This window comes from Lepidochelys kempii, chromosome 3 (assembly GCF_965140265.1).
Source record: "Lepidochelys kempii isolate rLepKem1 chromosome 3, rLepKem1.hap2, whole genome shotgun sequence".
NCBI classification, from domain to species: domain Eukaryota; kingdom Metazoa; phylum Chordata; order Testudines; family Cheloniidae; genus Lepidochelys; species Lepidochelys kempii.
Window position 1 is genome coordinate 160034790 of NC_133258.1, and position 24560 is coordinate 160059349.

At 43.8% G+C, this 24560-nt stretch overlaps 1 protein-coding gene across 4 annotated transcripts in view; it reads left to right on the plus strand.

Annotated features, from left to right (window-relative positions):
* Positions 1-24560, plus strand: part of AIDA (axin interactor, dorsalization associated) — a 54272-nt gene that overhangs the window by 10502 nt on the left and 19210 nt on the right. For all 4 annotated transcript variants that reach the window (XM_073338830.1, XM_073338833.1, XM_073338831.1 and 1 more), the window contains 3 exons: positions 3284-3353; positions 10499-10552; positions 11773-11827. In XM_073338830.1, coding sequence (XP_073194931.1) covers positions 3284-3353; positions 10499-10552; positions 11773-11827 — 179 coding nt within the window. The remainder of the gene's footprint in view (positions 1-3283; positions 3354-10498; positions 10553-11772; positions 11828-24560) is intronic.

The following is a 24560-nucleotide window of genomic DNA, read 5'->3' on the forward strand; positions in this document are numbered from 1 at the left end:
GGCATAGAGACTGTTACAGGTATGTATTTTGAACCACTTTAGTCTGGGTGATTGAAACAACCTGAGTAGCAACTGAATGCAATGTATCTCAAGGTCCCATAGGGGTGTGTGTGTGTTGCAGGCCAGTGCCCCATAGCAAGATCTGAAGATGCTTTGTAACAATGCAATCTTGAGGAGTTGTACCTTAATCCTAAAAGTTCCTCATGAGCTGAAATGTGGTGTAGAATCGTTGAACAAATAGGTTTTTTCCATCTCTAGCTTCTATCAGTCCATCTCCCAATGCAGAATCATTCCCTAGAGCACACCTTCAAATGCTTTGTCAAATTTCCATGATCTAACTGCCAGGGCTCTTTTCCCCCTGCTGTGCAACAAGGGAAAACATGTAGTGTTCCTCTTTAAAATTTCATCCCACTACTTTTAGTTATACCCCAAGTAGTACCCTTAAATAAATACTCTGCCTCTGTAACATTTACACCCCTCATATATTACTAGCAAGTACAGTGGGCATGGGAGAGATGAATCAAGAATGAGCTTTTGAATTTCTCTAGGTTTTTTTCTCCTCCAAAAAGTTTCCTAAATGACCTTTCAGAATGATAAGCAGTTGTGGGGAGAGATTCCTTTCCCTTTCGTATACCCAGTTCTGTACTTCTACTGGTACAGAAAGTTCAGAAGTGCTGATATATTGGATTTTTTTTAAAAGAAAGGTTGAGATTCTATTTCAGGTTCACATGGAATGCAATCCCAATAGTTCCTTGTCAGTAACTTATTGCAAACTTGTAATGAGTTTACCTGTTCTTCCATAGATCTTTGACGAAACTGCCTCTAAAAGCTTTTTAATTCATCTTGTTTCCAAATTGGAATTATAAACCTGTGCTCTAATATCTCTTACTTCATTAGAATGGAGGGATGTCAGTTGCTATGTTGAACGGGATTAAAAATTTAACTTCTGAAAAGATTTTTGGAAAAGTAACAGTTCATCTATATAAAAATACTTAGCTCTTATAGAGTTTTTCATCCATAGATTTCAGTGCTTTATAAAGGAGGTAGGTATCATTGTCCACATTTTACAGATGAGAAAACTGAGCTACAGAGAGAGTAAGGGTCTTGTTAACATGTGACATTTGTAAAAACAGCCACATTAGAAAAGCATTAAGTTAAACAAAAACACCATTAGGATTAATCCTGGCATCCTCTCTCCAATGGTAAATGAATAGCGCTGTGCAAGTTTGCTGTCTGAACTGGAGAAAAAAAAAAAATTCAGATTGACCCAAAACAAATTTTTTTTATTTTCCTAGCAAAAACAAATGCCGCCCGCCCCGCATCCAACCACCTTGTTTTGGATCAAACAGAATGTTTTGTTCTCACTTTGGACATTTTAAACTTTTTTTGAATTAACAGCAAAAGAAATTTAGAAATGCCACTCACAAAACTTGAGAGGGAACAAGTTCAAAATGTGCTCCCTCATTCAAAGAATCAAGTCCTCCTGTGTATGGTATTGTCGGGGCTATACTCCAGATTCCTCCAAGTTCTCTTCTATATAAGTAACAATGCTTACTATATAAGTAACACTGCTTACTAGGAGTGAGAGGAAACAGGGCCCATTCAGTTCTTGGATATTTTTTTTCTGAGACTGCCAGCAAGAGTGTCTTGGTATAAATTGCAGGGTGTTTTGTGTTAAACACATTCACTGGGAATCTGACTGAGATGATCAGACTCTTCGCTGAACAGCCATCTAATGCTAGCAATTTTTGGTCACGAATGACCTAAGCCAAGGTTGGAAGGACAATGAAAGTCACTATATCCCAATTCTAATCTGCTGAGTCATCCATTCTTCCCTCCTCCCCCCATACAGTTTTTAAAGTGGAACTTTAAAAAGACCATAAAAACTAGGTTTTGCTTTTTCAATATTATGTTTCTCGCTGAGGAAGATGCACTTCACAAAAAATAAGGTTTTGGAATCTGGTACCAATGAAGCATTGCTTTTTTTTTCCCTTGGCTTAATTAAATTCCATGACTCTCATGCTCTATGATAGCGGATAGACCTGTTAATGCTTTCTTGCCCATTAGCAGATGGCATTGGTTTTTATGAGCCTTACTCTCAGTTTTATCCAGAAAATTAACATTTTAAACAATATCTAATTTGTTAAAATATGATGAAATCAAATAAATACATATTTTGCACTTGGTGCTTTCCAACCAAGGGTCAAAGTGCTTTACAGAGACTGGTAATTACCATCCTTGCTTGATAAATGGGAAAACTGAGGTCCAGAGAAGTTAAATGACTTACCCAATGTGTCACAGTGAGTCAGTGATCAATTCAAGAAGAAGAAGTCTGGTCTCCTAATTTCTGGTAGGGCATTCTGAAGGGCTATACAGTGGTATCTGCACTGAAGTGTGACAGTCTTCTGATTGTATGATAGATATGAATATTTAACTTGTTTTAATATTTGATATTTAAAGTACAATGAAACCTATAGAAGAGACCACCTTCATTGGAGAGCTCTCAAGGCAGGAGGTTGTCTAACATATCCCCAAATGTAACAAGTCCAGTTCTGCTACAGCTTTGTGAGAAGACCACTTCTGTTAAGCAAGTGATTTAGTCAGTCCCTTCTACTATGACATGTGCAAAAATGACTCTTTAATTGAGCTTATCCTCATTTTGCTCCTTTATGATATATGAGGCCTGAAAGGTGCTTCTGAAAAGTGTTTGCTTGTTTTTACTTTAGATGTGTCAGGGATGTAAAAGCTGCTTTTTCTGGAAGATCTCTTGTGTCTTGATAATCAGTCATCTTAACTGAGGGAGTTGTATTGAATCTTAAACAGACATCTCTTCTCCAGAATGTCTGTCATTAACTTTATTAACACCTAGTTAACTCTAGACTGAAAATTGTTACTTTGACTCTCGTGATGCTTTAGTTTCAGGAGTTTTCCAGTCATTACAGAATTATCCAGGGTAAACAAGACCTGTATTTCTAAATAAATGTTGTGCTTGTTTTTCACATTAGAAAGTTTAAGTGGTCCTTATACATCATAAAAAGATGCAATTCCACTTTTACCTTTTTGTAGATCACCTGTAAGTCTTGTTTAATTGTCTGGTGTGATCATGTGTTTTCCAGTACAATGTCCACAGTCTAAGGGTTTTTAATATTAGGAATATGCAAGCACAACAGTCTACAAAACTTCTAGCTAACATGTTTTCTGAGAACAGCACCATGGGATTCAGTATGTTGTTCCCAATCTACAGAAAATATTTGATACTCCTCTCCACCCTTTCCCCATCCAGATTAGCAAGACACCTACAGAAAGAAGCCCAGTCTCAACACAACAACTCGGAGTTCACAGAAGATCAAAAGGTATGTTACTGTTCGTTCAGTCCATGGGGGCTTGATCCTGCAAGATCCTGGTCACCTGAGTCCTCTTGAAGGCTCTCAGTGTCTCAGAGGACTGAGCTCTCTGTTTTTCTTCTCTCTTGAAGTATAAAGTACTGTGAAAACAGAGAATAGCATGGCTGAAATGTTTATCATTAGATGTGACAGATATTCTGATGTGCAGTAGTCATGTCTTACAATCTGGCCAGAATCCTTCATAACCAGAGTTTCTTTTTGGGTGACCTTTTGATAAATTACTTATAGAACTTTGGCAAAGAATTAATTTAATTTTGTAAAGTCCAAATGTAAAATGTGTTGAACTGCAGATGTGTCTAGTGTGTGGGGGAGGATGTTAAATTAACATGTAACACCTGATGGGAAGTGGGACTGCCAAAGTCTTCTATAGCAGGGGTTCTCAAACTTTCTTTCTCAGGCCCTCCGAACATGCTATTAAAAACTCCATGGCCCACTTGTGCCACAACTGTTTTTCTGCATATAAAAGCCAGGACGAGCGTTAGTGGGTAGCAAGCAGGACCGCTGTCCAGGGCTCCATGCAACAGGGGGCCCCATGAAGCTAAGTTGCTCAGGCTTTAGCCCTGGGTGGCAAGGCTTGCGGCCCTGGGCTTCAGACCCATGCGGCAAGTCAATGCTGGCCCTGCGTAATAGACCCCCTGAAACGTGCTCGTGGCCCCCCAGGGGAGTCCCGGACCCCTGGTTGAGAACCACTGATCAAGAGTCTTCACATGCTTTCGACTGAACAAGATTGTAGTGTGTATTTGGTGTGTGTTGTATTTTGTTGTATTTTGTTAGTGTAATTCTGGAAGGGGGTTTGTTAAAAATGGAAACTCCAACAGACTTTCTCAGCACTGACAACCAATTTTAGTGATGTGTATTCAGTATAATTAACTTCCCCCACCCTGCTGTTGGTAATACACGTGACTTTGCTACCCTTGTGATATTTTGTGAAGGGACAGGGTTTTATTAGGAGTGATGGCCATGTGGAGAAGACTTGTGATTACAGGTATTGTTTATGGGAGCAATAGCTTATTTGGGAATGGAATTTTCTAGTACACAACTCAATTCAATATACAAGTTACAGAATTATGTGTGGATTAGAGAAAAAGAACCTAGTAAGAGATGCTTTATGATCTGCTGTGGACTGAACTTCAAGGTGGATAAAAAAATCTGAGAAATGAATATGCTGCCATTTTAAAATGTCCACATTTGCCTTTAGTTACTACACGGAGACACATGCTAGGACAGTGGTTCTCAACCTTTTCCATACCACGTATTAAAACAAAAAAGCTTTAGGACTCTTCTCCCCTTCATCTAGTCATAAAGAGAGCATGTTCATGAGCCCCCCCCACCTTAGTGGGCCCTCATGGGGATTGTGATCCTCTTCCTGCTCTTCCCCCCCCCCAAATAAGAACCCATGGACTAAGGAGATCTCTTTGGTAAGTCAGAAAATCTTGATTCTTTAATGGCTTCTGTTGTCATTGCAGATAGTTTAGTCTTTTGTTATAGTTTCACTTCCCCCTTCCCACCAATTTTGATTGTATATTCCACTCCCCCACCCATTGTTGGAAGTAGAGTTGGAAGGTGTGGTTTGTTAGCAGGTGGTGGTAATCTCACTTATGGCAGGCTGTGATTAACAGAATGCTGTCCTTTATGCTGTGTATCAATATGAACTTCATTGTTTCAAGATGATCGCAAAGCTGGGTTCTTTGAACTTTGTGGATAGTGCCTTGCCCCAGATAAGGGTGTGTGTGTCATGGGGAGGGGAAGGCTGCTCCCTGTGGAGCATCTCTCTTATAGGGCCTGGTTTTTAACCGAAACACTCTGTTGAAAAGGGACCCTGGCGGCACTGATCAGCACGGCTGACAGGGCTGTTAAAAATCCAGTTGGCAGTGCTAAGGGGCTAAGGCAAGCTAGTCCCTACGTGTCCTGGCACTGTGCTGCACCACACAAGCGGCCAGCAGGTCCAGCTCCTAGGTGGGGGAGCCACAGGGTTCCATGCGCTGCCCCATCCTGAGCACCGGCTCTGCACTCCCATTGGCCGGGATCCAAGTAGACTTCTACTTGGTTAGGGTATGTCTACATTGCAAAAGAACAAAGCAAAACAAAAGGGCAGGGGGTTGTAACTCAGGTTAAAATAGCAGTGAAGACACAGCAACTTTGCTTTTAACTTGGGTTAGCAGCTTGAGTAAAAGCCTATTGAACTGCTAACCTGAGTTAAGAGCAGAGTTGTTGTGTCTTCTGCTATTTTATTGTGAGTTAGCTAACAAGCTAACTCACATTAAGATCACACCTTTCTTTGCAGTGCAGACATACCTATAGTGAGCAAGCATAGCTTATTACTATACATATATACATACTATACATACCAGCTATATACACACACACCCCTGAACCACCTATGCGTGATGGGGTCTAAATGATGAGAGAGCTGTGACCACGCGAGAAAGAGATCTTGGAGTCATTCTGGATAGTTCTCTGAAAACATCCACTCAGTGTACAGCGGCAGTCAAAAAAGTGAACAGAATGTTGGGAATCATTAAGAAAAAGGGATAGATAAGATGACAGAAAATATCATATTGCCTCTGTATAAATTCATGGTATGCCCACATCTTTTGGGCAGATGTGGTTGCCCCATCTCAAAAAAAGATATATTGCAACTGGAAAAGGTTCAGAAAAGGGCAACAAAAAAGATTAGGGCTATGGAACAGCTTCCGTTTGAGGAGAGATTAATAAGACTGGAACTTTTCAGCTTCAAAAAGAGAACTAAGCAGGGATATGATAGAGGTCTATAAAATCATGACTGGTGTGGAGAAAGTAAATAAGGAAGTGTTATTTACTCTTCCTCCTAACACAAGAACTAGGGGTCATCAAATGAAATTAATAGGCAGCAGGTTTAAAACAAACAAAAGGAAGTATTTTTTCACACAACACACAGTCAATCTGTGGAATTCCTTGCCAGAGGATGTTGCGAAGGCCAAGACTATAATAGGGTTAAAAAAAGAACTAGATACATTCCTAGAGGATAGGTCCATCAATGGCTATTAGCCCAAAGGGGCAGGGATGGTGTCCCTAGCCTCTGTTTGCCAGAAGCTGGGAATGGGCGACAGGGAATGAATCACTTGATGATTACCTGTTCTGTTCGTTCCCTCTGGGGCACTTGGCATTGGCCACTGTCGGAAACCTTTAGTTTGACCCAGTGTGGCTGTTCTTATTACATTAATTGATCTCCTTAGCTTTGGCTATGTCTGTCAGCCTGCCCTTCTGCACAGGGTGTTAGTTGTTTTCATCCAGATCTCCACACAATGCATGTGACCTTTCAAGTTTCTGACTAAAAAGTGCTTGCATGAGCCTTTTTAAAAATTATTCTTGGCTTTATGCAGTGTTGAAAAAAATCTTATTTTTTTGTGTGCTGATAACTTGCTGAAACACTTGCACAGCTGTATAATCTTAGCATGTCTCCTTAAACTACTGGTCTGCTAACAACTTGAACCTTTCTTGAAAACCAAACTTCGCTTAGGCTCTCTATTTATGCAAACATCTCAAACTGCATTACAGTTAGCACAGTCATTACTCACACAACAGTACAGAGGAAGCCTTGACTACTAGATCAACTGACTTTTTCTCTTCTAAACACTAGTTTACATTGAAACTGGATCTTTAACAGCTCTAACTAGCAGAGTTTGTTACAGCTTCAGTACTGCTAATAAGATATTAAGTGTTTTCATTGCTGTAAAAGGAGCCTCTGCATGGGATAGTTGCAGCTGAAAACGATAGTGTTTAGCTGCATTTTGTACTTTCGGGTTGGGTGTGGTCCCTTAAAAATAGTTATGAATAATGGCTGCTGGTATCTTGCCATAATTCAATAGATTCCATATAAAACCTGTTCTTTTCTATTTTAAACTCCAAATCTCTCCAAAGTTAATCTGTTCCTAATGCTGTGTTATCATTCTTCAACTCCCAAGAGCCTAACGACACACTTTGCAAAGTTTCATTTGCACCACTGCAAGGAGTTAGCTGGTTAGTCCAGGCAGCTGTTAGAATCTAACTTCAGGATGGGGTCTGCTAAGCATGTCAGTGAGGGTGGGGGAGGGGGAAGAAACGAAGTAGCATTTCTGAAGACCTCGTTTCTATCTTAGGCTCAATACTGTGTGTGTGAGACCGAGGAAGAGCAGAAGTTAAATTATGTTTACAAGTCTTGCCTACATCACACAGTGCTGGAGATTCTTAGTGTACCAATCCTCTTGCTAATTGGAAGAGCAATTGCTCATTGCTCTCAGAACAGATTATGATTCTGGACACTATCTTTTGTATTTTCTTAACACTCAGTTGGCATGCTCACTGCTCCTTTGCACTAATATTAGAATTACATTTTATATGTAGAGATTCTGCCTCCCTAGGGGAGCTCTGAGGAGTCCTCTGTCTTTCTCCATCACTTCAGGGGAGGTCCTACATTTGTGGACAGCCTCTTTCCCATTTTCAACAATAAAGAACTCCCAGTGCTGCTGCTTAACTGACTAGAGAGAGTACCAGACATTCCCTCCTGGGGGTTGAGCATGCTACATCTGTAGCCCTACTATCTTTGATTTCCCCCACCCCCTTCCCAACCCTGACCGCAAGATGAGGCCATGCATTAAACTGAATATGTGGAACATGGTACTCAATCTTTTTAACTCTAAGGTATTTGAGCGTACTCCAGAGCAGGATGTACATGATTTCTAATGTGTATTGGTTGAGGCTAGAGAAGCATAGTTTTCCGATCTGTTTACCCTCTAACATGAGGCAGATGTCATTCAAGCACAAAATAGACAGGGCTTTCTCAGGGTCCAGCCCAAGACTGGAATGAACTCCCATAAGAATGAAGGACCATCACAAACCTCACCAACTTCCAGTGGAAGTGCAAGGCATGCTTCTTTGATTTTTGCCTTCTCTAATGTAAACACATAGCAATGTGTTTGTATATATGTTATAAACAAAAAACTCCAAAACATAGCACTCCACTGCACACGCTTCTCTGCCAGGGAAAGAAGAGAACAAACACGTGACAGATGTTAGGCCAGAGGTTCCCAAACAGTAGGGCCCACCCCAGGAATGTTCAGGGGGGCAGGGCCCAGGTCAGCCCCCATGGGCGTCAGGGAGGGAGTGCCTCCCAGCCATGGTCCCAGCCCCGTGCCTGGTCCTGCCCCCAACCTTTAGCATGGCTTCGCACCCGGCTTCCAGCCTCCACCAAACCTGGCTAAGGCTCTGCTTCCTCCCCCAGTTCGGCTCCTTGCTCCCACTCCCGGTCCCAGATCCACCCCCAGCTTCGGTCCCCTTATCCTGTTCCCCCCAGAGCCATGGCCCAACTCCTGGCTCTGGGGCGGGCACAACCCTCAAAAGTTTGGGGACCACTGTGTTAGGCACGTTGTTTAGTGCACTGCTGGAAAGCGCTCAGATACTACAGTGCTAAGCATGGTATAAGAACCTGTGTAGTATAGAACAGAACATAGTATAAACTACAAGGAAGCTATGCCTAGATCAGCACCATCTCATGAGGCAATATTTAAAAAAAAAAGGCAGGATCACTGTACAGTAGGTATTGGTTTTTGGCTGACATGCATGGCTTGAGAATTGACCTAAACACTGTTGGACTCAGTAGTAGATCAGCCTCTTTTCTATTTTTAGGTAGTAGAATTGCTACATCAGGAACCCAAACTCTTTTTTTTTTTTTTTAAACTGGGCAATAACAGATGCATTTATTGGACTTTCACCCGAGAAACTTTATCACCCATTGTATTTAACTTGCTTTTCTCTATAGCTTTATCATAGTCACCATTTTTGTCCTATTGGCCATATTGCACTTTTCTGTCTATCTTTTGTTAACCTATTGCTAGTTAGTTTGTCCCCATCATCACCAAGACATTTTCTTCTAGGTGCTGAATAATCTTGTGACTTTCAAAACTGTAGCCATTGCAGCAAAATGCTTCTAATGGGTAGTCTTGATTATTAGCGCCTACCTGATTGGAAGCTTCGTTCTTCCTGAAAGCTTTTATACTGGTGGCACTGGAGATGATCTGCATCATTGCTTGTAAGCCTTCTAATGTTCTTTATTTCTCTAGCTGTCCACTTTGAAAGGCCTTTATGAGAGATGTAATTTTTGAAAGACTTATCTAGTCTTGTCTAGGGCTCCGGCTCTCTCCTCCACAACTAGATGAACTGAGGTCTTTTAGGGAATTCACCTGCGGTAATCTCACTGCAGCATCTCGCGCATCACTTCTGTATATGAAGGGAGAAATTACAACCTACTCTTGATCAATGGCAATCTTACATGGCTAACAAGCTTTAACTGAAGAGTTCTCTCTATTTGGGTGAAATTGTTAACCCGTTTCACAGAGTTTAAAGTAGCCTAAAAAGTTTTACAAGACCTGCTTTGAATTCATAGGGACTGCTATTCCTAGAATATGTCAGCTGTTGCAATTATATGGACCAGTAAGTTGTTGTTTTGTTGTTCAAGGGAGTCCTCTTCTATTCTTCCCCACAACACACACAGCAAAACAAAAACAAACCTATGCTTAAGGTACAATAGGGCCTGCTTCTGAGAGATTCTGAGCATCCACAACTTCCACTGAAGGGTGATCAGTATACATCTCTGGATCAGGTCCTCGTTTAGTTTTGTAATCGATTCGGGGGGGAATCTACAAATGTTTCCTGGAAGGGCAAATGAGAACAAGTAATTTCACATTCTCAAAGTAATTGATCTTATTCTCCGACATGTCCCCCATCACTCCCAGAGTAATCATCAGGTTTACAACCAATTTATGGTGTGGGAGGCAGTGCCCCAGTCTGCAGTTCATTCACTGACACATTTGTACCAATGAGCTATGTGGAAGGAGTTCAATTGCCAATGGTTATGTAATATTGTCCATTCCACTTTCAATCTCTCTGGCTTGTATATATTGTTTCTCGATGCAAATATTAAAAGAATGTTTGATGTTAATCTGTTAATATTTCTCTGTAATCCAATTTTTGGGGGTGTGAAGAAGTGTTTGTAAGCTTGTTTTAAAGAAAGGGGCTGTTTTTTTGCATGCAGCTTTAATTGGCAAACAAATGAAGTAATTTCCTTCTCTTCCTTACAGAAAACCATAGCTAAAATTGCAACATGCCTAGAATTGCGGAGTGCAGCTTTGCAGGTGTAGTAACTTAATGTATTCCCCTGCCATATCCTGTTCTGCTCTCTTTTTTTCTTTTGCGTTTTAATGAGTGTCAACCAAAAACATGGGAAGACAATTCTGTATGGAAATCTGATTTGTGCCATCAGGAAAGTGACTTTGCTTCTAATGTTAAATGTTTCTGTTCCTCTCTCTGTTAAGTTTCAGTGGAATGAAGTGGGGAAATAGGTAATGTGTAAGGCTTTCCACATGTAGACATGATTTCTGGCTGACAAAGTTAGCGATCTCTTTGAATGCTGGGACTTCCACCACCAGGTAGTTGCTTGAAAGCCTCTGAATACTTCGGGGCATTTGCTTCAGTGGGGCGAAACTGCAGGCTTCCTGTTCCTTGTCACTTTAGATTCCTTCCACAGAAAATGACTGCTGGTGGTTTGCACAGAGGCTGTATGGACAAGAGCAGAAATAGCCCTGGAGTGAACTTCACACAAGCCTAGCTGTTTTCACGCTGTCCCTCCTAGACCTCAAGGAAGCACTTCAGCAATTTTCACTCTGCATAGATTCATGTCCTCATTACTCCTCCTCCAGGGGAAGCTGTGCAGATACAAATTTTGGGGGGCGGAGGGAAGACAGTTAACTTTAAAAAGGAGGTGAGAGGGACTTCTAAAAATGGGAGACGAGGTGACAGAAAATGAATTTAGGCTCTGAGCTGTGGTGTGGGTTTTGTTTCTTCCATTATTCATCTAAATAAGGTCTTGTAGAAATCCATTTAAGATGTTTCTTACTGCATTGTGACCTTGGCGCTTATTTTCTATACCTTTCCACCCCTTTCAGTAGCTAATGAGCAAGTTATTTAAAATCCCCTTCTGTTATCCTGGCTGCTTATGAAACAATAATTAATAGTTACAGTCACAAAAAATACAGGCAGGGGATGTACTTCATGATGATTTATGGACTGTGTGTGTTAAATATGATTTGGTTTATAAGAAATTCCTCAAACTCAGTCTTGCCGGTAAAGTAGCTCTGGCCTTTGTCAAAATTATAGCAGAAAAATCTTGCTTTTAAAATTTTAAAATATAAGCTCTGTTTGCTTTTTGTGACTTTAAACATAGTCTAGTGTACAATATGTGTTAAGACTATAAGGTTTTGATTTAAAAGCTGGAACAATCCTGCATGCCCATTCTGAAATAGCAACAGACGGTGCATAATGAAACCTAATACTATTTTCCTTTGTAACTATCTAGTCCACGCAGTCGCAGGAGGAATTTAAGCTGGAGGATCTGAAGAAGCTAGAACCAAGTAAGTAGTATCTGACATTTTAAGTGGGTGATTTTAATAATTACAGTGGAAAGTCTGATAGCCGCAATAATGCTGACTGGCCTAAATGTGGGTAGACAGCAATGCTGGTAAGGTTATTCCTCCAAATGTTTGCTACCACATACATTCTTTAATAACCAGGCTTTAGTGTAGTGCTGATTTATATATGGATGTCCTTACACTTCAGTAGTCTAGGAATTTGTCCTCCCTTGAATGGACAGTGCTCTTTAGGGTCACTAATAGTATTATAGTACAGCAGAATCCATCCAGTATAGCAATGGTTTTCAAACTTTTTTTTCTGGTGACCCAGTTGAAGAAAATTTTTGATGCCCACAACACAATGGAGCTGGGGATGAGGGATTTGTGGTGTGGGAGGGGCTCAGCGCTGGGCAGAGGGTTGGGGTGAGGGCTGCGGGCTGGGGCTGGGAATGAGGGGTTCAGAGTATGAGAGGGGGCTCTGAGCCAGGGCAGGGGGTTGGAGTGTGGGAGGGGGTCGGGGCTCTGGGCTGGGGGTGCAGGCTCTAGGATGAGGGGTTTGTGGTGCAGGAAGGGGCTCTGGGTTTGGTGGGAGGGATCAGAGGATTTGCTGGGCAGGAGATCGGGGCGCAAGGTTGGGGCACGGGCTTACCTCGGGCGGCTCCTGGTCAGTGGCGCAGCGGGGGTGCTAAGGCAGGCTTCGTGCCTGTCCTGGCACCACAGACCACGCTGCATCCCGGAAGTGGCCAGCAGCAGGTCCGGCTCCTAGGCGGAGGCATGCAAGCGATTCCGTGTGGCTTTCGCCTGCAGGACCGCCCCCTCAGCTCCCATAGGCTTCCCTGCCAATGGGAGTGCAGAGCCTGTGCTCGGGGCGGGGGCAGTGCGTGGAGCCCTGTGGCGCCGCCCCCCCACCCCACCCCCAGGAGCTGGACCTGCTGCTGGCCATTTATGGGGCGCAGTGTGGTATCAGAACTAGTAGGAATGAGCCTGCCTTAGCTGGGCAGCACTGCCGATGGGACTTTTAACAGCCCAGTTGGTGGTGCTGACCAGAGCCGCCGCAACCCAGTGCCTTACATTCTGCGGCCCAGTACTTGGTTGTGACCTGCAGTTTGAAAACCACTGCAGTATAGAATACAAGCATTTTAAAAATTCTACACTGCTTAATTGAATCTTCAACCTGCATGTATCTTTTTGAATGGTATTGTATTACAGTTGTAAGCTCAGTGGGGCAGGAAACATGTATTTCTCTGTACAGTGCCAAATACACCAGACCTCGGCAAATAATTCAGAATATACTCTGATACCAAATCAACTCTTACCCAACACACTGGTGGTATTGTAATAATGTCAAATTCTACTGAGGAAAATAGAAGGAAGATAAACTATGGCAAGTCAAGTGTAAAAGTATAGTTAGGCAAGCCCAAAAAAAAATTTAATTTTTTTTTTTTGGGGGGTCTTCTGCTAGTTGCTCTTCAAATTCTAACAGCAAACTTTTTTAAGCACATCAGAAGCAGGAAGCCTGCCAAACAATCAGTGGGGCCACTGGATGATCGAGGTGCTAAAGGAGCACTCTAGGAAGACAAATCTGTTGTAGAGAAGCTAAATGAATTATTTAGATTGGTCTTCTCGGTAGAGGATGTGAGGGAGATTCCCACACCTGAGACATTCTTTTTAGGTGGCAAATCTGAGGAACTGTCCTAGACTGAAGTGTCAGTTGAGGACGTATTGGAATAAATTGATAAATTAAACAGTAATAAGACACCAGGACTTGATATTCAACCAAGGATTCTGAAAGACCTCAGATATGAAATGGCAGAACTATCAATTCAATCAGCTTCTGTACTAGTTGACTGGTGGTTAGCAAATGCTCCAGAGGTGATCCTAGTAAGTACAGGTCAGGAAGTCTAACTACTTTACTATAGTTACAGTTTGCCTGGTAATAAACAGAATTGTCAGACACCTAGATGAACATTGTGTTGGGGAAGAGTCAACACAACTTTTGTAAAGGGAAAACCTGTCTCACTAATCTATTAGAAATCTTTGAAGGGGGTTGTCAAACATGCACAAGCATTATCTTGTTGATATAGTGTACTTGGACTTTCAGAAAGCCTTTGAGAAGGTTCCCTCACCAAAGACTTTAAGCAAAGTGGGCAGTCATGGAGTAAGAGGGAAGGTCCTCTCATGGATCAGTAATTGGTTAAAATATAGGAAACAAAGGGTAGGAATAAATGGTCAGTTTTCAGAAGGCAGAGAGGTAAATAGTGGGATCCCTCAAAGATCTGTACTGGTACCAGTGGTGGTCAATGTATTCATAAATATTCTTTTTGGGGGAAAAGGGATGAACAGTGAGAAGACTAAGTTTTGCAGATGATACAAAATTACTCAAGATAGTTAAGTCTGAAGCTGAATGTGAAGATTTACAAGGGGATCTCAAAAAATGGGCAATTGGTCAAAAAAATGGCAGATGGAATGTTGATAAATGCAAAGTAATGCAGGTTGAAAAACATAATTCCAACTATATATACATACCAAATGATAGGGTCTAAATTAGCTGTTACCACTTAATAAAGAGATTTTGGAATCATTGTGGATAGTTCTCTGAAAACATCCACTCAGTGTGCGATGACAGTCAAAAAAGCTAACAGAATTTTAGGAAACATTAGGAAAGGGGTAAATAATAAGACAGAAAATATCATGATGCCACCATATAAATCCATTGTACACCCCTTGAATACTGCTTGCAGTTCTGGTTGCCCCATCTCAAAAAATATATGTAAAAGTTGGAAAAAGTACAGAGATGGGGTATGGAAAAGCTTTCATATGAGGAGAGATTAAAAAGACTGAGACTGTTCAACTTAGATGACTAAGCAGGGATATGATAGAAGTCTATAAAATCATGAATAGTGTGGAGAAGATGAATAAAGAGTTTTATTTAGCTCTTCACATAACACAAGAACCAGAAGTCACCCAATGAAATTAAGTCAGCAGTTCTAAAACAAACATAAGGAAGTATTTCTTCGAACAATGCACAGACTGCTCGCGAAAATCATTGCCAGGTGGCAGTGTGACTGCCAAAAGTATAAATGAGTTCCAAAAAGAATTAGATAAGTTAATGGAGGATAGGTCCATCTGTTGTTGTTAGACAAAATGGGATGCAACCACATGCTCTGGTGTCCTTAAATCTCTTGACTGCCAGAGGCTTGGACTGGATGGTAGGATGTATCCACTCAATAAATTGCCCTGTTCTTTCCCTCTGAAGCATTTGGCACAGGCCAAAGTCAGAAGACCAGATACTGGGCTAGATGGACCATTGGTCTGACCCAGTATGGCCATGCTTATGTTTTTATGATGTCAGGTAAATCTCAAACCCTTATGTCCTAAGTCTGTTTCAGTAATGACTGAGACAAAATGTTGCTATCTCTCAATTCAGAAGTCATTTTTCCATTTCAGAAATAAACCAAATTTGTCTGCTCCATTCTCCTTCTGGTAATATTGGCTATTGACTTAACACCAGACATTGTCTTTGAAGTCAGAGGATCTGCAGCCATGCAAAGTACCATGAAGGTCTACAAGACAGTCAGCTTCTAACGCTTCCTTCATAAGCAAATACGTTTTTCCTTTTCCCCAAAAGAGTGAAAATTAGCAAGCCCAGGCCACTTACTCTAACATGCCTCTCAGTCATATCTCCTACTGGACCGATCTGATATTTCATTATCATCATGTGATGTCATTGTCATGAGACTAAGCAGAGCTGGTGCATTGTCATGTGGCTGTCTGACGTTCTGCTCAGATATCAGACTGTGCATCACTTAAATGATTGTTTTGGGCAGTAAAAGAACTTTTTCATACTTTTGCTGATGAAAATATGGAGTCTGGATATTTCAGGGTATTTCCTTGGGACCAAGAAGGGTATAAAAGCAAGTTTTCTTGCTGAGGTTTCTCTCTCTTATATGACCCCCATTGCTGTAGTGTGTGAGCACCTCACAATCTTTAATGTATTTGTCTTTGCAACACCATTGTGAGATAGGGAAAGATATTTGGCTATTGCTCTGCTCAGCGTTTAGGTGCCAAAGTCTCATTTTGAAAAGTGACATAGGTGCCTAAGTCTAAGTGACTTGCCCAAGGCCATGTATGAAGTCTGTGGCAGAGCAGGGAATTGAACCCAGGTCTGAAGTCCTGGACCACTGGGCATTCCTGCCTCCATCTCTATGGGCACAATTTGCAGTGGGCACAATGCATTTGAAGACTCTGTGCTTCAGTGGAGACAGGTTATTAAGACCTTAATTGAGGAAAGCATCCTTACTGAGGAAAGTACTTAAGCATGTGCTTAAAGTTATGCTTTAAAGAGCTTTCCTGAATTGGGGCCTAAATACCATTCTTAGAAATGGAATGCCACATTTTGGTCTCTGATACTCCACCTCCCCTGTCTGGCATCCTGGCATTCACAACAGTAGATTTGGGATTAGACTGTGGTCTGAAATATATATTTCTCCGAGCTATTTGCAAAAATAATAAACGTTTTATCAACTACTGATTATAACCTCCATTGTAGTTTCAATGTTTGCGTCTGTAGCAGACTGCAGTCCTTCAGGCAGCTTCTCTGAGCTGGCCCCTTTAAATTTCCTTCAGCTGGTTCCACCCAGGCAGCCACAAAGTCTTTTCAAAAACCAAACTGAATACAAACAAACCTTCATAGCAAAAGTCCTTTCCTCCCAGGCATCTCTGTTGGGTGCAGTCTTCCAGCCTTTCTCTGCCAGTTGGCGGCCAGGTCACACCACCTCAATCCCTTCTCCCATGAGTGGGAAGGCTTAGCAGGCAGACAGTCCTTCCCTGAGTGTCCCCCTGTGTAAGGAAAGAGGCAGATTATATGTTGACCTCTTTTGCAGAATTTATCCTGGGTGGCTGAGAGAGGGGAGCTTTGTCTGACCCTGTGCTACAAGGCTCCCTATCCCGAACATGTAAAGAAACAATGGTCTGGATTTTCCCAGACATTATCACCCCAGGGCCACATCCTCTCTTCTGTCACCTTCCTCTGCCATTTCCTAGGCCCTCCTCTGCTTCAGAATTCTTGGAACAGGGTAACCTGGCCTCTCAGACTTCCCCTTCTGGCCTTAAAGGGCAAGTATTCTCCCTTCAAGTCTTTTGTTGTCAGTGTGATCACTTGTGAAGTTAGTGTATTAATATTTTGTTTAGCTTTCTGCTCAGCATATTCTATAAACCAGAAGCTCTCAAAGTGAGGGATGCGGGGAAGAATACACAAGGAGCTTCAGGGGAGGGGAGGGGAACATACTGCTCACACTTTACCTACAGCAATGAATAATGAGCAAAGCCGATTACTCCAGACATATCAGGTCCTCAGATGACACGGTGCATTTTGGTGGATTTCTGTTAAGCTTGCATAGCATTATACAAAGTTATTGCCATCTGTACGTTAATCTGTTTGCTGTGACATGATCTGCACATTTAATTGTAAGCATGGAGCAATACTGAGGTTTTCAAATGCATTCAGCATTGGCAAGTAGTTAGGCCAATGCTGAATGTCTTTGAAAATCCCCTCGTCAGCATTCTACAATGGTCCAAAAGAATGCTGTGTAAAAGATTTATAGTGAGATTTTCAAAATTGCCTGTTAAAGTTAGGAGCATAAATCACTTTCAATGGGCTTTGTGTTCCTAACTTCCTTGGATGCTTTCAAAAATCCCACCATTAGTGGGTGTTTGACACAGTTTTCAGCTGATGTAAATCACTATAGCTCAAATCAATGGAGCAACATCAAGTAAGAATCTCACCTGAAATGTAGAACAGACAAATTAAATGTAGTAATTTAATTTAAAGACAGAAAATATTGTGGTATCTTGTTAAAAAGGTTCTGTCATGAGAAACATGTTTAAGATATTAAATTACACATTTTGCCTGTGAAGACATATGCTGTTTCTAACTTTATTTCAGTTATTTTACTTACATTTTACCCATATAGCATAGTACATTACGATATCTGAAGTTGTTATCCTGTCAGAGCTATAATTTTTTTCTATTTACAGCTGATAACTGTTGTCTGTCCTCCAGTGGCAATAAAGGTGAATTACTGAATAAGTCTTTCAGAGTGTTGTGTATTCATAGTAACACGTCTGTTTCTCTCTGAGAACAGAGAAGAATCTAATGCTGCTTGTACATGAAAAATGAAGTGTAAACTTTTTTTCTGATACTGGGTTATTATAAAAGTCTGATCAAGTTTCTTTCTGTCTTTAGGCTGTGTTCCCTCTTGCAATTCACTAAGCTTGGATAGTTTCACTTTCAGTGTCTCATACACATTGCTGCTTAGCTATGTTTTCCAGCACTGCAGGGGAATTTTGAAATTCATGAAAACCTCTTCTGTCTTTCACCCAAAATGTTTGTAGTGTTTGTGTGCTATTAAAAACTGCTTTGCTTCCAAGAAGCAATAGCTATAATCTCCCTTACTGACCTTTCAGGGATTAAGGCACTGGAGTGAGGCTCCAGAGATCTGGGTACACTTCTTAGCCTGCCACAGATTCCCTGTGGAACTGTGGGCAAATCTCTTAATCTCACTGTTCCTCAGTTCCTTATCTGCAAAACGGTGATACCCACTTTACTCACAAGGGTGAGTTAGGATGAATTCATTAGTGTCTTTAGGGTTGAATTTATAGAAATCGGTTTTATATATTCGAGTGTGTGTGTCCCCACAGAAAATGCTTTAAGTGCATTAACTCGGCAGAGCGCTTCCACAGTACCGAGGCTAGAGTCGACTTCCGGAGCGTTGCACTGTGGGTAGCTATCCCACAGTTCCCGCAGTCTCCGCTGCCCATTGGAATTCTGGGTTGAGATTCCAATGCCTGATGGGGCTAAAACATTGTCGCGGGTGGTTCTGGGTACATATCGTCAGGCCCCCGTTCCCTCCCTCCCTCCGTGAAAGCAAGGGCAGACAATCATTTCGCGCCTTTTTTCCTGAGTTACCTGTGCAGACGCCATACCACTGCAAGCATGGAGCCCGCTCAGGTAACCGTCACCCTATGTCTCCTGGGTGCTGGCAGACGCGGTACAGCATTGCTGCACAGTAGCAGCAACCCCTTGCCTTGTGGCAGCAGACGGTACAGTACGACTGGTAGCCGTCATCGTCATGTCAGAGGTGCTCCTGGTCGCCTCTGTGAGGTCGATCAGGAGCGCCTGGGCAGACATGGGCGCAGGGACTAAATTTGGAGTGACTTGACCAGGTCATTCTCTTTAGTCCTGCAGTCAGTCCTATTGAACTGTCTTATGGTGAGCGGGCAGGCGATACGGACTACTAGCAGTTGTACTGTACCATCTTCTGCCGAGCAGCCATGAGATGTGGATGGCATGCAGTCCTTCTGCACCGTCTGCTGCCAGCCAAAGATGTAAAAGATAGATGGAGTGGATCAAAACAAGAAATAGACCAGATTCGTTTTGTACTCATTTGCTTCCCCCCCTCCCCTGTCTAGGGGACTCATTCTTCTAGATCACACTGCAGTCACTTACAGAGAAGGTGCAGCGAGGTAAATCTAGCCATGTATCAATCAGAGGCCATGCTAACCTTCTTGTTCCAATAAGGACAATAACTTAGGTGCACCATTTCTTATTGGAACCCTCCGTGAAGTCCTGCCTGAAATACTCCTTGATGTAAAGCCTCCCCCTTTGTTGATTTTAGCTCCCTGAAGCCAACCCTGTAAGCGCCCCTCCCGGCGTCAGAGCAGTGGCAAACAATCGGGCATCTGAAAGTGCTGTCCAGAGCAGTCACAATGGAGCACTCTGATGGGGCTAAAACATTGTCGCGGGTGGTTCTGGTTACGTATCGTCAGGCCCCCGTTCCCTCCCTCCCTCCGTGAAAGCAAGGGCAGACAATCATTTCGCGCCTTTTTTCCTGAGTTACCTGTGCAGACGCCATACCACGGCAAGCATGGAGCCCGCTCAGGTAACCGTCACCCTATGTCTCCTGGGTGCCGGCAGACGCGGTACGGCTTTGCTGCACAGTAGCAGCAACCCATTGCCTTCTGGCAGCAGACGGTGCAATACGATTGGTAGTCGTCCTCGTCGTGTCCGAAGTGCTCCTGGCCACGTCGGCCGGGAGCGCCTGGGCAGACATGGGCGCAGGGACTAAATTTGGAGTGACTTGACCAGGTCATTCTCTTTAGTCCTGCAGTCAGTCCTATTGAACCGTCTTATGGTGAGCGGGCAGGCGATACGGACTGCTAGTAGTCGTACTGTACCGTCTTCTGCCAGGCAGGCAAGAGATGAGGATTGCTAGTAGTTGTACTGTACCATCTTCTGCCAGGCAGGCAAGAGATGAGGATGGCATGCAGTCCTTCTGCACCGTCTGCTGCCAGCCAAAGATGTAAAAGATAGATGGAGTGGGTCAAAACAAGAAAGAGACCAGATTTGTTTTGTACTCATTTGCCTCCTCCCCTGTCTAGGGGACTCATTCCTCTAGGTCACACTGCAGTCACTCACAGAGAAGGTGCAGCGAGGTAAATCTAGCCATGTATCAATCAGAGGCCAGGCTAACCTCCTTGTTCCAATAAGAACGATAACTTAGGTGCACCATTTCTTATTGGAACCCTCCGTGAAGTCCTGCCCGAAATACTCCTTGATGTAAAGACACCCACTTCGTTGATTTTAGCTCCCTGAAGCCAACCCTGTAAGCCGTGTCGTCAGTCACCCCTCCCTCTGTCAGAGCAACGGCAGACAATCGTTCCGTGCCTTTTTTCTGTGCGGACGCCATACCAAGGCAAGCATGGAGGCCGCTCAGCTCACTTTGGCAATTAGGAGCACATTAAACACCACACGCATTATCCAGCAGTATATGCAGCACCAGAACCTGGCAAAGCGATACCGGGCGAGGAGGCGACGTCAGCGCGGTCACGTGAGTGATCAGGACATGGACACAGATTTCTCTGAAAGCATGGGCCCTGCCAATGCATGCATCATGGTGCTAATGGGGCAGGTTCATGCTGTGGAACGCCGATTCTGGGCTCGGGAAACAAGCACAGACTGGTGGGACCGCATAGTGTTGCAGGTCTGGGACGATTCCCAGTGGCTGTGAAACTTTCGCATGCGTAAGGGCACTTTCATGGAACTTTGTGACTTGCTTTCCCCTGCCCTGAGGCGCATGAATACCAAGATGAGAGCAGCCCTCACAGTTGAGAAGCGAGTGGCGATAGCCCTGTGGAAGCTTGCAACGCCAGACAGCTACCGGTCAGTTGGGAATCAATTTGGAGTGGGCAAATCTACTGTGGGGGCTGCTGTGATGCAAGTAGCCCACACAATCAAAGATCTGCTGATATCGAGGGTAGTGACCCTGGGAAATGTGCAGGTCATAGTGGATGGCTTTGCTGCAATGGGATTCCCTAACTGTGGTGGGGCTATAGACGGAACCCATATCCCTATCTTGGCACCGGAGCAGCAAGCCGCCCAGTACATAAACCGCAAGGGGTACTTTTCGATAGTGCTGCAAGCTCTGGTGGATCACAAAGGACGTTTCACCAACATCAATGTGGGATGGCCGGGAAAGGTGCATGATGCTCTCATCTTCAGGAACTCTGGTCTGTTTCAAAAGCTGCAGGAAGGGACTTTATTCCCAGACCAGAAAATAACGGTTGGGGATGTTGAAATGCCTATATGTATCCTTGGGGACCCAGCCTACCCCTTAATGCCATGGCTCATGAAGCCGTACACAGGCAGCCTGGACAGTAGTCAGGAGCTGTTCAACTACAGGCTGAGCAAGTGCAGAATGGTGGTAGAATGTGCATTTGGACGTTTAAAGGCGCGCTGGCGCAGTTTACTGACTCGCTTAGACCTCAGCGAAACCAATATTCCCACTGTTATTACTGCTTGCTGTGTGCTCCACAATATCTGTGAGAGTAAGGGGGAGACGTTTATGGCGGGGTGGGAGGTTGAGGCAAATCGCCTGGCTGCTGGTTACGCGCAGCCAGACACCAGGGCGGTTAGAAGAGCACAGGAGGGCGCGGTACGCATCAGAGAAGCTTTGAAAACCAGTTTCATGACTGGCCAGGCTACGGTGTGAAAGTTCTGTTTGTTTCTCCTTGATGAAACCCCCCGCCCCTTGGTTCACTCTACTTCCCTGTAAGCTAACCACCCGCCCCTCCTCCCTTCAATCACCGCTTGCAGAGGCAATAAAGTCATTGTTGCTTCACATTCATGCATTCTTTATTCATTCATTCATCACACAAATAGGGGGATGACTACCAAGGTAGCCCAGGAGGGGTGGTGGAGGAGGGAAGGAAAATGCCACACAGCACTTTAAGCACAGCACTTTAAAAGTTTACAACTTTAAAATTTATTGAATGACAGCCTTCTTTTTTTTGGGCAATCCTCTGTGGTGGAGTGGCTGGTTGGCCGGAGGCCCCCCCACCGCGTTCTTGGGCGTCTGGGTGTGGAGGCTATGGAACTTGGGGAGGAGGGCGGTTGGTTACAGAGGGGCAGCAGTGGCAGTCTGTGCTCCAGCTGCCTTTGCTGCAGCTCAACCATACACTGGAGCATACTGGTTTGGTCCTGCAGCAGCCTCAGCATTGAATCCTGCCTCCTCTCATCACGCTGCCGCCACATTTGAGCTTCAGCCCTCTCTTCAGCCCGCCACTTACTCTCTTCAGCCCGCCACCTCTCCTCCCGGTCATTTTGTGCTTTCCTGCACTCTGACATTATTTGCCTCCACGCATTCGTCTGTGTTCTGTCAGTGTGGGAGGACAGCATGAGCTCGGAGAACATTTCAGCGCGAGTGCGTTTTTTTTTTCTTTCTTTCTAAACTTCACTAGCCTCTGGGAAGGAGAAGATCCTGTGATCATTGAAACACATGCAGCTGGTGGAGAAAAAAAAAGGGACAGCGGTATTTAAAAAGACACATTTTATAAAACAGTGGCTACACTCTTTCAGGGTAAACCTTGCTGTTAACATTACATACATAGCACATGTGCTTTCGTTAGAAGGTCGCATTTTGCCTCCTCCCACCGCGTGACTACCCCCTCAACCTTCCCCCCTCCCTGTGGCTAACAGCGGGGAACATTTCTGTTTAGCCACAGGCAAACAGCCCAGCAGGAATGGGCTCCTCTGAGTGTCCCCTGAAGAAAAGCACTCTATTTCAACCAGGTGACCATGAATTATATCTCACTCTCCTGAGGATAACACAGAGAGATAAAGAACAGATGTTGTTTGAATGCCAGCAAACATACACTGCAATACTTTGTTCTACAATGATTCCTGAGTATGTGTTACGGGCCGGGAGTGGTAAAGTGTCCTACCATGAAGGACGCAATAAGGCTGCCCTCCCCAGAAACCTTTTGCAAAGGCTTTAGGACTACATCTAGGAGAACTGCAAATGCCAGGGCAAAGTAATCCTTTCACATGCTTGCTTTTAAACCATGTATAGTATTTTAAAAGGTACACTCACCAGAGGTCCCTTTTCCGCCTGCTGGGTCCAGGAGGCAGCCTTGGGTGGGTTCGGGGGGTACTGGCTCCAGGTCTAGGGTGAGAAACAGTTCCTGGCTGTCGGGAAAACCGGTTTCTCCGCTTGCTTGCTGTGAGCTATCTACAACCTCCTCCTCCTCATCATCTTCTTCGTCCCCAAAACCTGCTTCCGTATTGCCTCCATCTCCATTGAAGGAGTCAAACAACACGGCTGGGGTAGTGGTGGCTGAACCCCCTAAAATGGCATGCAGCTCATCATAGAAGCGGCATGTTTGGGGCTCTGACCCAGAGCGGCTGTTCGCCTCTCTGGTTTTCTGGTAGGCTTGCCTCAGCTCCTTCAGTTTCACGCGGCACTGCTTCGGGTCCTTGTTATGGCCTCTGTCCTTCATGCCCTGGGAGATTTTCACAAAGGTTTTGGCATTTCGAAAACTGGAACGGAGTTCTGATAGCACGGATTCCTCTCCCCAAACAGCGATCAAATCCCGTACTTCCCGTTCGGTCCATGCTGGAGCTCTTTTGCGATTCTGGGACTCCATCATGGTCACCTGTGCTGATGAGCTCTGCATGGTCACCTGCAGCTTGCCACGCTGGCCAAACAGGAAATGAGATTCAAAAGTTCGCGGTTCTTTTCCTGTCTACCTGGCCAGTGCATCTGAGTTGAGAGTGCTGTCCAGAGCGGTCATAATGGAGCACTCTGGGATAGCTCCCGGAGGCCAATACCATCGAATTGTGTCGACAGTACCCCAAATTTGAGCCGGCAACGTCGATTTAAGCGCTAATCCACTTGTCAGGGGTGGAGTAAGGCAATCAATTTTAAGAGCCCTTTAAGTCGAAATAAAGGGCTTCATTGTGTGGACGGGTGCAGGTTTACATCGATTTAACGCTGCTAAATTCGACCTAACGTCCTAGTGTAGACCAGGGCTGAGGTACTTGGCTACTGTGATGATGAGGCAGTTATCCTCACCTAGGTAGATAATGTCAGTAAAATTGAGAGTTTCAGGTTAAATATACAAAATCCAAATTATTTCCATTGAACGTTTAAGAGTATTAAACAATTATCAGGTTTTGAAAAAATGTTATACTACAAAACTTCATTCTGGGCCTAATGGTGTATTCATTCTGGGCCTTAGGTGTACAATGTTTTTAAAGCCCTCTATGCTGTTAGTATTGAAAGTAAAATGTTTGGGGTTTTTAAATAGTTCAGTACCAGGTCTCCTAAAAAAGGCTGGAACAATACTAATCCTAATTTGCAAATGGGCAAGTCCTCAGTGATCATAGACTATCCCTTTT